General features: G+C 43.2%; 1 protein-coding gene across 1 annotated transcript in view; it reads right to left on the bottom strand.

Annotated features, from left to right (window-relative positions):
• Positions 1–16211, bottom strand: part of LOC126456012 (ubiquitin-conjugating enzyme E2Q-like protein CG4502) — a 650936-nt gene that overhangs the window by 50375 nt on the left and 584350 nt on the right. The window contains exon 6 of the mRNA XM_050091767.1: positions 12125–12511. Coding sequence (XP_049947724.1) covers positions 12125–12511 — 387 coding nt within the window. The remainder of the gene's footprint in view (positions 1–12124; positions 12512–16211) is intronic.

Raw genomic sequence — 16211 nt, 5'->3', positions numbered from 1 at the left:
AGTTTTGCGTTATTTAAATTTCACATATGTAAACTATCAAAGTTATACTGACCCATCAAGTTCTTTTCACATGAGTGATATGCCCTGTTGTGGCAGGGAAAAACAGGGAACCAGCGGAAAAATGCTCCTATAGGAGCACAGAAAAGGCGAATATACTCTTCATTTTCTCTGAATGAAAAGTGGAGTACCAGCTGTCTCATTCTACCTCTCTCCGCACCTTTAATATTTTTCACAAAAATGTTGGCATGCGAACATATTCGTTATTTTTCTTGTTCAGAGAGAAGGAAACAGTAGCAGCGGGAAAGAGACGGAGAAGTAATAAATACTGGAAGGTTTTGACAGTGGCTGCGATACAGAAAGAGTGAAGGAGACAATGGCAGTCTGAGAGAAAGAGAGAGACACAGTGGCAGTAGAACAGAGTCGACAATGGGAGAATATTCTAGGAAAAGACTGGAGGAGACAGTCCATGTGGGAGAGGAGTAAGAAAGAAGGACAAAGTTGAAATTAGTGAGAGCCAGTGATAAAGAATGACAATGACAACGAGGAAGAGAGAGGCAGTGACAGTGACAAGAGACAGAAGCACTTTGAGTAATGAATGAGATAGCAGCAGTAAGAGAGAAAAAGAGGGAGATAGTGACAATGAGAGTGGACATTAGTAGTAGGACAGAACGAAGCTGACTGTGGCTTTGAGGCAGGGGTCATTGACAGAAAGCCACAAAGATATAATGACCACGAGTTGGACCGAATGAGTGAGAATGGGCAACTGGGAGTGGATAGGTATGAAAGATTTACAGCGATGGACTCGTAGGTGTGTGCGAGTTACAGCTAGGGCAGACTGTGTGAATGAGAGGTGAGTTGGATGTTAAAAAGAGCGCTAATATGTTCGCAAGCCAACATTTTTGCGAAAATTTTTAAAGGTGCTGAGGAAGGTAGAGTGAGGCAGCTGGTACTCCACTTGACAGTCAGAGTCTTTTAATAAAGAGGAGCATATTCACCGTCTCTGGGCTCCATAGGAGGATTTTAACACTGGTTATATGATGGCTGTATAATTTTGTGAATAAACATGTAAATGGAATTCTCAGTAGAGCAACTCTCCTGAAAAAAAATCAGTGATTTGCTGCGAACGTTATTGTTGCTAAGTGGAGATAGTATTCTAGAATACATCACCTTTTTAAAAAATTTGAAAAATGATGTCAGGAGTGAAAGAGTATAGTTTCGAGTCACCGAAGAGCTCAGTATGAAATGTTGTGCCAGTTAGTAACAATGTATTTCAAATGTAGACTTTTCGACTCATTCTCCGTGTAATTGACCTCAGTAATTGGCCTAACTTAAAAAGAAATACAAATTGCTTCAGCACGTTACGTATCACTGTTTACTTACACCCGCAGCTGTGTAAGGTGGTGTTCCACGCGTCGTTCTCTCACTGGGACAGAACAGTGCACTAGTCTCTGCAGTGAATTACACATTCTTGCAAACACCACGGATCATCTCGTAAGTCTTTGCAAGGCTGTATAATTCGCTCTCCAAGTTTGTTAACTGTATCAGCAGGAGAGCTGTAAATCTCCATTAGAGATGACTCCAGACAGAAAATCCAGGGGACTGATGTCAGGAAGATATTGAAGGTCAAAGTACAGTCCCTGTTCGTCCTATCCATCTGGCCAGTCATGCATGTAATATATGGCCCAACTATAAGGGGCGTTCAAAAAGAAACGAGCCGGAGGCATAATTACAGAAACCAGCACCTGTATGTTAGAAGTATTGACCCTGGCTGTTGAGGCACTTGTCCCACTGTGACACAAGGCGGTGAATGGCTGTCACATGTAATTCCTTGGGCTGCGATGTTAACCAGTTCCGCACGTACAGATGGACGTCGTCACCCGAGGTGAATCGTTTGCCGAGCATAACGCTGCAGTTGAGCACGACAGTGTGCCATTCGACATGCTTCCTGGCGTGGTTGAAGACTAGGACACACTTTGCGCATGTGCAGTCGTTCTTTCATGATGGTGTGAACACTTCCGACGCTCAATCCGACCACGGCGGCTATGGCTTAGCCTGTCACTCGGCGGTCCTGGGTAATGAGTGCATCCACCAGCTGGACGATGTCATCGGTAATGCAGTGTGTTGCTCCAGACTGTGCATCATCGGCTAACGACACCCGTCCTTCCCTGAAACGCTTGTGCCCTACAAGAGACATGCAGTGTTCGCCGTACACTTGTGACAGTCGTCGACGAATGTCCGCTCCTCCTACTCCTTTCACTGTCAGACAACGAACAACACCTCTTTGCTCTTCTGTTGACGCCTCCATGTCATTGTTTGCAATGCGACTGGCAGCGTTGGATGACTGATGCAAGCTGCTGCTAGCTCTGTATAGTCACGTGACGTGCACGCGTATCCTCTGGCGAAGGGCTGTGAACTTCCACCCTCTGATCGGAACCACACCTCGTTACACACGCCACGATATTACCCTCCTGTACCGGTTTGCGCATCCCAGACCCCGGCTCGTTTCTTTTTGAACGGCCCTTATATAAGCCATGGGAGAAACTTGAGTGTAATCATATGAGGACTTAATCGAAAAGGATACAGACATACATTTGTACTAATGAGTACCGTACTACACACTGAGCGCAAACACAGATTCGCGTCCGCAGCTCGTGGTCGTGCGGTAGCGTTCTCGCTTCCCACGCCCGGGTTGCCGGGTTCAATTCCCGGCGGGGTCAGGGATTTTCTCTGCCTCGTGATGACTGGGTGTTGTGTGCCGTCCTTAGGTTAGTTAGGTTTAACTAGTTCTAAGTTCTAGGGGACTGATGACCATAGATGTTAAGTCCCATAGTGCTCAGAGCCATTTGAACACAGATTCGCAAAAGGCTTTTTTGTGGACCTATGTTCACTGGAACTTTTTTATTTCTCTGTCGTGTACTTTCACCATCTTAAGTTTCTGCTATAATTATGATATAATTCACTGATTGCATCTTGCAGCAGTAGGCAGTACCTGATGTTAGTAGGCGTTGCCTTCTGTTAAAGGTTGGTGTGGCGCTGTGTCACGGGCTGTCGCGTTGCAGGCGCCCGTCAGGAAATGGCGCTGAAGCTTCGATCGCACTCGCGCTCGTATATATATATATATATATATATATATATATATATATTAATGTGTATCCTCTATAATGATATAATTACTCTATAGGAATGGGCACCTGTTTGTTGCTTATGACGACAATAACGAAGGTCAATTACCGACACGAAAATTTCGAAGGAAGGAAGATTATTATTTTATGTCGCGTCTACGACTGGGTCATTTGAGAGGGAGGAGAGATGACACTTGGGCGAAGGTTAGAGAAGGAAATCGGCCATGTCTGTATTATCGCAGCATTTACCTCGGATGATTTAGGGGAAACTTAAATCTAGATGGTGAATCCACCCAAACCGCTCCCGCATGTAATATGTTATCCAATACATCACCTCGAACGGTATCAGACTTACGAAATGTAACAGAATAATTCCACAAACAAAATCATGATAGGCTGACCAAATTGCGAAGTTTCATTTAAAAAGGAAAAAAAAGCGTAAGAGAACTTTTGAAAAAAGTAGAAAGAATTAGAAAGTCTCAATAAAATTTACTAGGTTTTGAAGAAAGAAAATTCCTTTCAATCAAGGCCTAATTTCGACAGGAATGCGCCGAAACAGCGTTCCGGTACTCGCTATTGAATTTTTTTGGGTTCCGTGGAACAAGTCGACACAGGAGATTTAAAACAGTGTACGTGTGTCAGATAGCAGCATCGACACAGGAGATTTAAAACAGTGTACGTGTGTCAGATAGCAGCATAACTACAATTTACCTTTGCGCCGGCATCAGTAAACGTGACAATGGGAGACCAACGTAATGTGATCGGCAGGGGTATGGGGAATTTGGAATTGTTCAAAAATGTTTCAAATGGCTCTGACCACTATGGGACTTAACGTCTGAGGTCACCAGTCCCCTAGAACTTAGAACTACTTAAATCTAACTAACCTAAGGACAGCACTTATATCCATGCCCGAGGGAGGATTCCAACCTGCGATCGTAGCGGTCGCGCGGTTCCAGAAAATTTGGAATTGTACATGAGCCTCTATGGACCAGGAATATCCTGATCGCTATTCTAAATACTTCATTAATTAATACTGAACATACATTCAATGAGCACCTACAGTGAACTGTTTGAACGTTGTGGCTGGCAGCAGCCAGTTCATAGTTCATAGTCGCGAAGACTAACGACTTCTATCAATGTGTAACGAGCGGAAATAGGAAGCTAAGTGACACTGCTAGAGGGAATGATGGTAGCACCTGTTGTTTATATTGAATCCTGTGGTATTATTGTTTTGATTATGAGAAATTACGCTTTATAAACCTCAATTTCGGAACAGTATTTTGTAAAAAAATGATTTCTCATTGTAAGTTTTGTCACTAGTTTTCAAAAATCGAAACTTGTAATTTTTATGGCTGAGAAGGAGGGTGACTGAGGGGGCGGGGAGGTAGTTTGTATGGTTGAAGAGGCGTGTTACGGCACGAAAAAGTTTTGAAATTAAGCACTGCTTTTAATTACTCAGTATGTACGGATTGACGTAGCCTCCCTTCCTCTCTTATCTCCGTCTGTCTGTCTGTCTGTCTGTCTCTCTCTCTCTGTCTGAATCACTCTATCTCACTCTCTTTACACACGTCACCGCTTTCCTAGTTTCATTATTAATTAGAATTTCACGAAAGGGTACAGCCTTATATCAGTTAGCTATGATTTACATCGCTTAGATCGCGAGTTCTGTGAGGGCATGTTCGTCTCATTAAGCTGAACAGCTGCTTTGATCTTGAAAGGGATACTTATGCGCCAATAGCTGGCACCCAGTAACCAGCACAAGCTTTCGGTGAAGTAATTGACACATTTACAAATGAATTTGGGGTATCAGATACGAAACAGACAGCGGATGTGGCTTCGATAAAATTCATGTCAAGATTCAGATCGTCCCTGAGTTGGACTAACTAATGAGAGCAACACGGTGTCTAGAGATACAGAAGCATTTCAATATAAAAATATCATATTTCACTAAAGAGAACATTGGGTTACGCCGACGTTGCTCAATCCTAGAAATATTTGCCTTATGGTAATCAATTTTGCCAGAACCATTTTAATTCTTATTAAGCGGTATCTGAAGTGGAGACATTAATACTCTGGAGACTTCACAATTGAAATGATTTTTGTCATTTTATAGTACATATATAGAGAGTCGCATTTCGTTCATATGTGAATTTAATAAGTTTGTTTTGGGTATGTTAACCATCCCGGCGAATTTTGTTCTCTGATATCCCTCGCTTCATATTTATCTTTTCCTACTGACGCACATACCAGATGTTAACAACCGAACGACTGATATGAATAACACATTTAGTGCATCCAACTGCTATGGGACCCCACACCATCAATAAGTTACTGCAGCAGCAAGGTATATTATTAGAGACAATTGAATAATGATTTTATTACTATCGGCCCGTATATAAATGAATATAATACAGGAACACAGGGATATCACTCATCTTGATTTCTGTGCTCTTGATAAGCCAGAGTACTGTGGCAGATTATTGCAGTAACAGGAGAAATGTTTCGTTCATGTTCGTTAAATGTCAGAATCGAATACCTTTCCTCTGTAAGACTGTATTAGAGGTATCTGCAGTCTTTGGACCTCTTCGTTTCCCACTCTACGTCCAAAGATGAACCCATCATTACACAGCTAAATGTATCGAACGTACGTACAGCGTCTGCCTCAGACACTATGTCGGTGGCAGCCTTCGGTCTGCAAATTTCAGTGCATGTTTACACAACAGTGCACTCCAGTTAAAGAAGGTTCTTACACGGTATCTGCCAAGAATATACAAATGTGTTTAAACACTAGGATTGTGTGTGTTGAACATTGAACGGGGGACCTAGGAACGACTTAGGGGCTTCGTCCCGCCGTAGCCTCAGTGGTCCACAAATCCACAACAGGCCACAGCAGTCCACCCACCCCAGGGTTATTGTGCTGACCGGCCCCCAGTGGACCCCATCCACTCCCCCTCCCCCTCCCCCCCCCCCCCACACGGGAACGTCTCATACCACACGAGTGTAACCTCATATGTTTGTGTGGTAGAGTAATGATGATGTACGCTTACGTAGACATGAAGACAGTGTTTGTGCAGCAATTGCCGACATAGTGTAACTGAGGCGGAATAAGGGGAACAAGCCGAGGCAGATGGAAAACCGCCTAAAAACCATCCACAGCTTGGCCGGCACATCGGATCTCGACACAAATCCACCGGGCGGATTCGTGCCAGGGACCGGCACCCTTCCCGCTCGGGAAGCAGCGCGTTAGAACGCGCGGCTAGCTGGGCGGACAACACTAGGATACTTAACGTTGTTACAAAGTTCATACAATTGTTTTCCACTGTTCTAAGGATAACAGAGGTTCCAGAGTTTCCATTCTTCTGTAAATGATTCGTGTTGGTGTTCTGCATCCATGATTTGTAAAACTGATGCTTCGGTAATGTTCACACCTGTCAACATCTGCCTTCGCGTTGAAATTATGAATTTGTTCTTGAAGTTTGGGGGTATTTCATCTGTTTCGTATATAGTACATACCACTGACAGATTTTTCGTGGCTGGCTCTCTCAAGGATCTCAGCAGTTCTCAGGGCTGTCGTCTACTTCAGAGTCCCTGTTTCGATTTAGTTCTTTCAGAGCTCCGTAGTTCTTATCGCAGCACCTTGTCTTCAGTCTCATCTTCATCCGTTTTCTGTTCCCACGTTTTTATGTTGTCTACAAGTTGGTTTCCTTCGTATGCCTTTGTTGCACAGCACTGGCCTGCCACCGAAGTTCTTATTGTTCATACAGGAGTTTCTATTTTATAAGGATTTTTCTTTATATTTTTTTACACGTAAGGGTGATCAAGAAGTTTCTGTTTGATAGTGATGCTGCAGCGTATATGCAAAGTAGCACGACTCCGATGAGGGTATATAAGCACCGACATGTAGATAAGGGATTAGTGTGGCTTTTGTGTCTTTCCGACGTGCGTGCAGTAAGAAATGCGACAAAAGATGCTGCTGCATCAAGATAACGCACGTCTCCATATTGCAGATGTAGTAACGCAGAAGTTATGTCGATTCAAGTGGGAGATACTCGAGCACCTGTCTTAGTCTTGATCTCTCTCCACGCGATTATCACGTCTTCGAGCCGTTAATAAAGGCATTGAAGGATTGACGATTCCTGTCGGACGAGGACGTGCAGTAGGCAGCTACGGACTTCTTCAGGCAGCAAGAAACAGTGTTTTACCAAACGCGTATCTTCAACCTGGTGCGTTGGTGGGATTATTGCCTCTGTGCTCACGGCGATTTTGCATGTTTGGAATACCGATTCTGGACTGTACGGCCTTCGAACGGAAACATTTTGATCGCCCGTTGTTAATATATATGTATGTACGCATATTGCATATATCCTAAGCCACTGGATCGATTTCATTCAAACCGAATAAACATATCAGTCGCTACCTGGATATAGCCGTTGTTGGATAAGAACCTCCTACCTCTCATACAACAGGGTGTGGGCGGAAGTAGGAAAAGGGACAACCTAGAAGCAGAACTCAGGAACGTCTGAAGCAATTTCAGCTCATTATTTATACAATTAAAATTATTTGTGTAAAAATATTATGGGGTAGTATAGCTCTTCGACCCATAGGGTTACGGGTGGAAGCAGGAAGTTGTGACATTTAAAAGTATCCGATAACGACCGATATCAAAGTCATTGTTTTGGGGTGGCTAGGCTCGTTGGTGACAGGCCTGATGACGCTTTCGCCTTTGGGAGTGCGGGTGAGGATACATAAACAGTGACGTATGAACAAATCTCTGAACTGGCTGACGTAATTTCTGTCGAAACTGCCACATGCAGTAATTGCTATATAGAAAAAAATTACTGTGACAGTGAGACGTGCCTAGCACCCCCTGTGACTGTTGGTGGGGGTGAAATACGATTCCTTAAAGGCGTAAGTAACGAATGCTGGGAACAATTTCGACCAAATATGGAGTATACTCATTATTTGTACAAACATATTGTGGGAGAAAATTATCGTTTTTACCACCCTGGGTATAGGGGTTGGCATATAAAAATTTTCGAAAGGATTTGTTTCCCGTATTTAGTTGATTTGGAATACTTTAAAAGTAAGAAGTGAAATTTATCACTTATTTGTATTGTTTAGGTAGGTCGAAAAAATGGAGACGACAGCCAACATATAACTTTATCAGCGTGTTTGGGATCCATGGATTATGGCATATGGCTAAATATCACAGATACATTTGATGTCCTCTCCGGAGCCACAAGGTGTAAAACGGGCAGTTGCCAGCGTCAGTTCTTTTTCTCGTAACGATTATCAGTTAACTATTGTCAGTATGCGTGAAACGAAACAGAAGGTTGTCGGTAAGATTCAGTGGAAAGGAAAAAAGCTAAAGTACTGCGAAGAAACGAAGCAGAGTATGAACGAACCCCAAGGGTTCAAGCTATACAGCAAAGTTTCACTACAATGCAGGCTGCTAAATCTAAAGATCAACGTGAATATCTCTTACAAAGATTGTGGAAGCGAGCGTGCTCATCACCGGCTACTGATACTAATGAAATATGTTTTGTGTATGTCATATAACGTGAAATTTACACAGGGTGTTCAAAAATTCAGTGCCCAAACTGACAGATGTTATGATGGAGATAACTCCATATGCAACAACATGCCGGAAATGGATACTGAATGAGCACGGAGTATCCAGGAGGTCATGAGGTCTGGCTATGAATAAAGCAAAGTTAAATGTGTTTCACTCCTTTATCGTTATGAGCAGCGTTATAATAAATATTGAAAACTTAAAACTTACCTTCAGCACAGAGGCTGTGACGACGTGGCAGAGTGTCTTGCGTTCAATGGAAAGTGTGTGATGCATTCTTGCAACTAATTCCTCCTCTGAGTCCAAAGGCGTAGAATACACTTTGTGTTCCATGGAGCCCCTGAGAAATAAGTCTAATGGGTGAGGTCCGAGGGTCTTACCGTCCGACCCACCGATTGCCGAATTTACGACTTAATGCTGCGCATATGTTTTTGCAAAGTGCGCCAGAACCCTACCATGTTGAACCACGTCCTCATTCTGTTACGTAGGGATAACGCCTCTGGTAACGTCGGCAGGTGCTCTTGCGAGAACAGTCTGTATGTTGGCACCTGATGTAAGGAGGCATCATATAGGACACAAATAAGAAATGGCCCACGATATCGGACCATATGTTTAATGAAAATAGTGTCTTATAACCTCCCATAACTATACATGTGATTTATGATAATTATAGCTTATTTTCCGAGTAAATTGAGCCTCATTCACAAACAGCACAATTTCAGGAAAGAGAGTCTCCCTTACCCTATACCAGAAACCACTATACAAACGTAAGCCGCGGGGGACGGTCAATCTGGCCCCAGGCTTGTACTCTAGTATGACGAAAAGGATGAAGCAGCTGTTCACGCAACACATTCGATACTAAAGAATAGTGAACACCGAACGGAGTGGCAATTGCTTGTGTAGTTGCTTCGGGTCTGTTGTCAAAGCGCAATAGAATGACTCCCACACAGGCAGGTGTACGCATCATTCATAGGCTGCCTGCACTAAACTTGCATATTATCAGTGTGCCGACAAAGCCCATGCGGTCGTGGATTTCAGTAAGTGTGAAATAATTGGGACATCTTCGTGAAGAGAAACTTTCGTCGTACATTGGATGAGCTCTTTGACCACTGCATTCGGTTGCAACGTAAACAAAGTTCTCTCCATGTGTAGCACTCCATATTATATACTGTAACAGTCAAGCAGGTACTACAGCGTTACATGCAGTTTACTGGCTCATTTTGGACATCAGGTTGTCACAACGGTACGTGCCTTAATCAACTCTGGAATAACGATGTTTAAAGAAAGTACTTTTTGTTTATCTCTTTCGACACGGGTGGTCTCAGACATCAGTACGCTGGCGACACCAACATGCGCTACCTCTAGGGTTCCAAAACGCCGCACATATAATCGGGATTTTTTTTCTGGGCTCGTACCTCAGATTCTATTAGCTATTGGTGATAGTAAGGTAGAGTGTTTTGGATAGTCCTTGGGCTACGAAGTATTTGTATACCAAACAGAACAGGGTCAATGTTTGAACATTATAAACTTCCTCCACTTAGGAAAATGGAGCAATCGGTTGGTTCTTTTTGAATTACATATAGTCTACGGTGCGGCTTAGGGGGTTTGCGGAGACACCATTTAGTTCCTCGCCAGTTTATGAGAAAATCCGAAACAAAGCGTTTTCACGGCTTTTCACCGTCAGCAGTGGATATATAAATTACTAACAGCAGTAAACTGCTCAGATTTTAATGGTATATTTTCCAGGAAGATATCTAGAAGTGCCCTCTTCCCATTTTAAAAAATATTTATCGGTCATCGAGAAACACCCCAAAAACGTGGATTTTCTGTACCAAAACCGAGCCTCGGCTTCCTAGACGGCAATGAACAACAAATGTCTATGATTTTAACAATATATTCCTAAGATCCTGATCTCGAAAAACCATGAAAATTTTCTTGATATTTTTATCCGTTTTCGAGATAGAAAGATTCAAAATTAACCTTTTTGTAAACGTAAAATACGCACGTAAAACCCAGTGTTAGGCGAAAACGTATTTATAGAGTGACGTAGCACGGAGAAATATGCTGTAAAGTCTTTCTGTCATGAACGCAAGGGTTCTAGGAATCTGATGTTGTAGTACTGAAGCTCAAGCAGAATTTTTGTGCACGTAAATGCCGGTCTGAGCCGCAAAATTAGTTTTGCGTTATTTCAATTTCACTTAAGAAAACTATCAAAGTTTTCTGCACACAAAGTTCTTTTCGTACGAGTGACGTGCCCTGCTCTAGCAGTGAAAGGAACGGAGCCAGCGGAAAAATGCTCCTATCTGTGCACAAAGAAGGCGAATATGTTCCTGTTTAAAAGACTCTGACTGAAGAGTGGGGCACGAGCTGCCTCATTCTGCTATCCTCAGCACCTTCAAAAATTTTCCCAAAAATTTTGGTATGCGAATATTAGCTCTCTTTGTGCTGAGAGAGAAGGAGACAATGGCAGTGGGAAAGCGACGTAAATGTAATAAATGCTGGAAGACAGTAGACAGTGGTTGCGGTATTGAAAGAGTGAAGGAGACAGTGGCAGTAAAAGAGAGACAGAGGAACACAGTGGAGGTGGAACATAGTTGACAGTGACAGAAGAATGACAAGAAAAGAACTAAGGAGACGGTGCAAGTGGGAGAGGAATAAAGAGAAGGAGAAAGTGGAAGTGGGTGAGAGCCAGTGATACTGAGAGATAATAGTCCATGGCAGTGACAACGAGAGAGACAGAGGTAGTGACAGTGAGAAGAGACAGCAGCAGTGGGGATGAACGAAAGAGATAGTAGCAGTAAGAGTGGGCCTGAGGGAGAGAGAGACAGAGAGAGTAGACGGTAGCAGTCGGACACAACGAAGGAGACTGCGGCTGTGAGACAGGAGACAGTGACAGAGAGACACAAGGCGGTAATGACAATGAGTTGGGCTGAATGAGTGAGTGAGTATGGGCGAGTAGCAGTGATAGGTATGAGCGGTTTACAGTGATGTACTAGTGGGTGTGAGTTATAGTTAGAGGATCTTGTGGGAGTGGGAAGTGACTTGCGTGTTAAAAAAAGAGCACGAATATTTTTGTGAAAATTTGTAAAGGAGCTGAGGAAGGTAGAATGAGGCAGCTGGTATCCCACTTTTAGACAGAGTCTTTTAAACAGAAACACGTTCGCTTTTTTGTGCTCTGATGGGATCATTTCTCCGTTGGTGTTTTTTGAGTTTCCAATACCTGGTTGCTTAACGAAATATGTCTGCTGTTGGCTCCACCATCAGATCTTTCAGTTTGGGAAATGAATTTTTGCACACCCGGTATACGTGTGAAATATATGTGACACATGCGTATGCGGATGAAGATGCGGGCAAAAGGCTAGTTTTGAGCATGCTATAAGCGTAGTGTTTTCTATGTAGAATGATTGCCGAAGAAGAGGAGGAGACGCACCTGTCCCTTCACTATGCTGGCGGCGAACTGCATGACGACGGCTTCGACGGTGTAGGCGGACGCCCAGCCGCGCGGCGTGAGCAGCTCCATGCAGATGGCGCCGCCCTCCATGACGAAGCCCTTCTCGATGCGCGGCGAGATGACGCGCATGAAGGGCGGCGCGAACGGGAAGTTGTCGGGGAAGGCGAGGTGCAGCAGGATGCAGGGCACGCCCAGCTCGCGCATGTCGCCCGCCAGCTCGCTCTCCGCGTCCACGCGGAACAGCCGCACGTGCCACTCGAACAGGTTGTCGTTGACCAGCTCCACCGTGAACACCGGGTCGTGCCGCTGCTGCGCCTGCAGCCGCTGGATCTCTCGTAGCTCCTTCATCAGCCGCCGCGCGCGCACCTGTCGGCAGCGCAGAGAACGGGCTACCACGCGGCTCTATCTTGGGTCCAGTGTTCTCATTTATTTTGTACACTGATTATGTTGTATTCAGAATGATAGAATTATACCAATATAAAATGGTACTAATACTCTTACCTAAAGCACATAAATGAAATGGTTGAGAATATCAACTGCGGTTCAAGCAAACAAATTAATGAAAAACTTGATCATAAAATGCTTCTACTATTTTTATGGCATTCTTTCTACGCCAGCATACATTAAGAAGTCACAGCTGCATCGTCAGGTCTTCTGTTGCTACGTAACTTCTTTTATAACAACAGTCATGTTGTGGGTAGCTAGATACCTCTTCAACGAGTTACCCCCGTCTGCCACACGCCCAAACACACTGTCAGTGGCTCAAAAAGAAGTTCAAAATGCTTCAGTCAAACTTTTCATAGTAACATGAAATGTCTGACAGGTATTAAACAAGTTTTTAATATAAACTAAGATCATTTCTTCTGGATAATGCCATCCATCCCCATATTCTAATTATTATTTAAAAACTGGTCACTTGTAAAAAAAACCCTAATTTGAAGTGTAGCTGCACGAGAAGGTCTGAAATTAATATGGATATTGATAAATGATTCGAGGAAATCAGCCAACCAGTTGCAGGTATAAAGGTTTATTAACAGCCCTTGGCCAAGATTTAAACAATAGTAAAATTGCTTTCTTCAGAGGTATATGGAACTATTGAGGAAGTTTTCCACATTATAGTTAAAAAGAAATATCAAGTGCAAAGGATGTACAAAACCACTGGATAAAAATATAATAAGCAAAAAATTACTTACAAGTAAAATCACATATAACCGACGACAAATTTCAGAGAAAAGAAGCTCACGCCAAGTAACGTGATATTTACGACCATCAGTAAAATCAAATAAAATCCATTAAAAAACATTCCCATTGGAGTTGGGCTAATGTTAAAATTATGCCAGTATGACAAATCCATTTTTTCTGTTTCCCGTTTTTTCTAGTTCGACAAATCCTAGGAACGTATCTTGACTGTGCTTCAGTCTTGTTTCCATTATGAATCGCAACGTCAGAACTGCATCTCTGCCGCTTTTATCTCTCCTGAAACCAAACGAATCGTCATCTAACAGATCCTCAATTTCCTTGTCCCTTACTTCTGTGTATTATTTTTGTCAGCAGCTTCCATGCATTAACTGTCAAGTGTCAAGCTGGCTGTGCGATAATTCACGCACTTGTCGGATGTTGCTATCTTCGGAGTTGTGCGGATGCTGTTTCTCCTAAAAAAAAAGAAAAAAAATGGTTCAAATGGCTCTGAGCACTATGGGACTTAACATCTGTGGTCATCAGTCCCCTAGAACTTAGAACTAATTAAACCTAACTAACCTAAGGACATCACACACATCCATGCCCGAGGCAGGATTCGAACCTGCGACCGTAGCAGCCGCGCGGTTCCTGACTGAGCGCCTAGAACCGCGAGACCACCGCGGCCGGCGTTTTCCCTAAAGTCTGATGGTATGTCGCCAGCCTCGTACATTACACACAACAACGTGAATAATCGTTTTGTTGCCACTTCCCCCAATGATTTTGAAATTCCAATGGAATGTTATCTACTCCTTCTTTTAAACTCTGATTGCCCTAACTTTTTCTCATCGACTTCTGTTTCTTCTTCTGTCACGTCATCAGGCAAGTTATCCCCCACATAGACGCCTTCAATGTTCTCTTACACACAGCCTGTAAATTGACTCGTTTTACGCCATTTCAATAAAGAGACTAGTTCAAATATCTTACCTAACTACGAAGAATGGATGATGATGTAGTGGATTGTAAATGTACATTGGAATGGTAAAAATTCCATAAAGATGGTTCAAATGGCTCTGAGCACTATGGGACTTAACATCGGAGGTCATCAGTCCACTAGAACTTAGAACTACTTAACTAACCTAACGATATCACACACATCCATGCCAGAGGCAGGATTCGAACCTGCGACCGTAGCGGTCGCGCGGTTCCAGACTGAAGCGCCTAGAACCGCTAGGTCACATCGACCGGTTTCCATAAAGAAAGTTGTATTGTTTGTTAGCTATTCCATTATTTTCATTGTGTCGGTATGCAAAGAATAGCCACCAAGTCTACCTCGAACTAATTAGTCTTTTTGTGTCCATACCGCTGGAAGGCGCGGACGTCTACGGTGAAATATTTTGCTATGGGGAATGATGCACACACTCTGACTACTTTTCTTTCGCTCAGAGGCGTATATTGTTTTCATTTATTTGCAGTCTGTTTGGAAGCAATTACTGGTTCATCTTAGGGCACTTTAGAACTGTAATCATACAGCACCACAAATATACCTTCTTCTTCTTCTTCTTCTTCCTCTAGTGTGCTAACTGTAAGACTATAAATCTTACAGTTACCAGACCACATTTTGCAACGGTATATTAACAGAGTGTACTTGCAGTGGTATCCATCACAGTGCATAAGTTCCCGTATGGTGAATCAATAGTTGCTTCGAAACAGGCACCAAAAAGATTAAAGCCATAAGCACAGTTGAGTGGGAGAAAAGTAATCAGAGAACCGACATCATTCCCCACGACAAAACGAAGCCATGTTGAATTTTTACGGTAATAAAAAAATATTGTTCAACAAATCTCACAAAATCCTACAGCGTAAATGTATAATAATCTGTTTAAACAGCAAAATTCAAGAAATAGGCGTTGAAACTATAAATAGACGACAGCTTGAGTTGGAAAACCGAATTCTTCATTTAATGAAGTTTCCTATTTCAGATTTGTTTGCATTATTCCTTCACTAGAGCTATACGTGAGCTTCAGATGAAGGTAATTATTTAGTCACCAAATTTACGCTGTGTAATGAGTTAAGGAAAAATTTTTTAGAGGAAACTTCGCAAGGAAGGGAATTTGCATCATGTGATGATGTAACTACGAAGAGAAAGACGTGACTATACGTCTCGAATTGCTGCTTGGGGCAGTCACACTGCGTATGGCGTTACTTCTGCCGTAATTGTGTTATACCTATATTAAGTAGCAAGCACTAGAGTGATGGTGCTCCATTCTGACAAACAGTAGCAAGCACTAGAGCGATGGTGCTCGATTCTGACAAACTTTCTCATTCACTCTCTAACCTTCCCCTTTCTGCCGCCTATGCCCTCCTTTCCTCCCTTCCTATCATGTGTGTGTACATCTATAAAAAAGGATTCATGAGGAAGGGATGAGGCAGCATAGAGCATGTTTTGTAGTATTAAGTATTCAGGGATGACGTCTTTAGGCACTCACAAAGCCTTTGCGAGTGTCCTTGCCAGTGATGTTGATTCTGTGGAGAATTTTGGCAGCAGACCTTGACTCTGAGGCGTCTGTATAAAACTCAAACCTCCTCCTCCCGCACAACTTTGCAGGACACGGTATAAATGGCGTAGAACGGCTGATTTATGGCGGGTGTAAAAGAAAGGAAGGCGGCCATGCTCCAGGAGAACTGCCGTGGTCGATGGGAGGCCACACGAACGGCAGCCTCTTTCGCGTGATCGAGCATTTCGCCCTGGCGGCTCTGCAGCCTATTTCCGTCTCCGCTTGCGAGGAGCTCCATTTACCATTGAAGGCGTATTTCTTATAGATGGAGCAACATGTGGTTCGGTGATTTATGGTGGAAACTGAGGTTAGCAAAGCGCGTAACATTGAAA

The sequence above is a fragment of the Schistocerca serialis genome, chromosome 2 (genome assembly GCF_023864345.2).
Source record: "Schistocerca serialis cubense isolate TAMUIC-IGC-003099 chromosome 2, iqSchSeri2.2, whole genome shotgun sequence".
NCBI classification, from domain to species: domain Eukaryota; kingdom Metazoa; phylum Arthropoda; class Insecta; order Orthoptera; family Acrididae; genus Schistocerca; species Schistocerca serialis.
The sequence above is the reverse complement of the archived record's forward strand: the minus strand, read 5'-3'. Positions and strand labels throughout refer to the sequence as shown.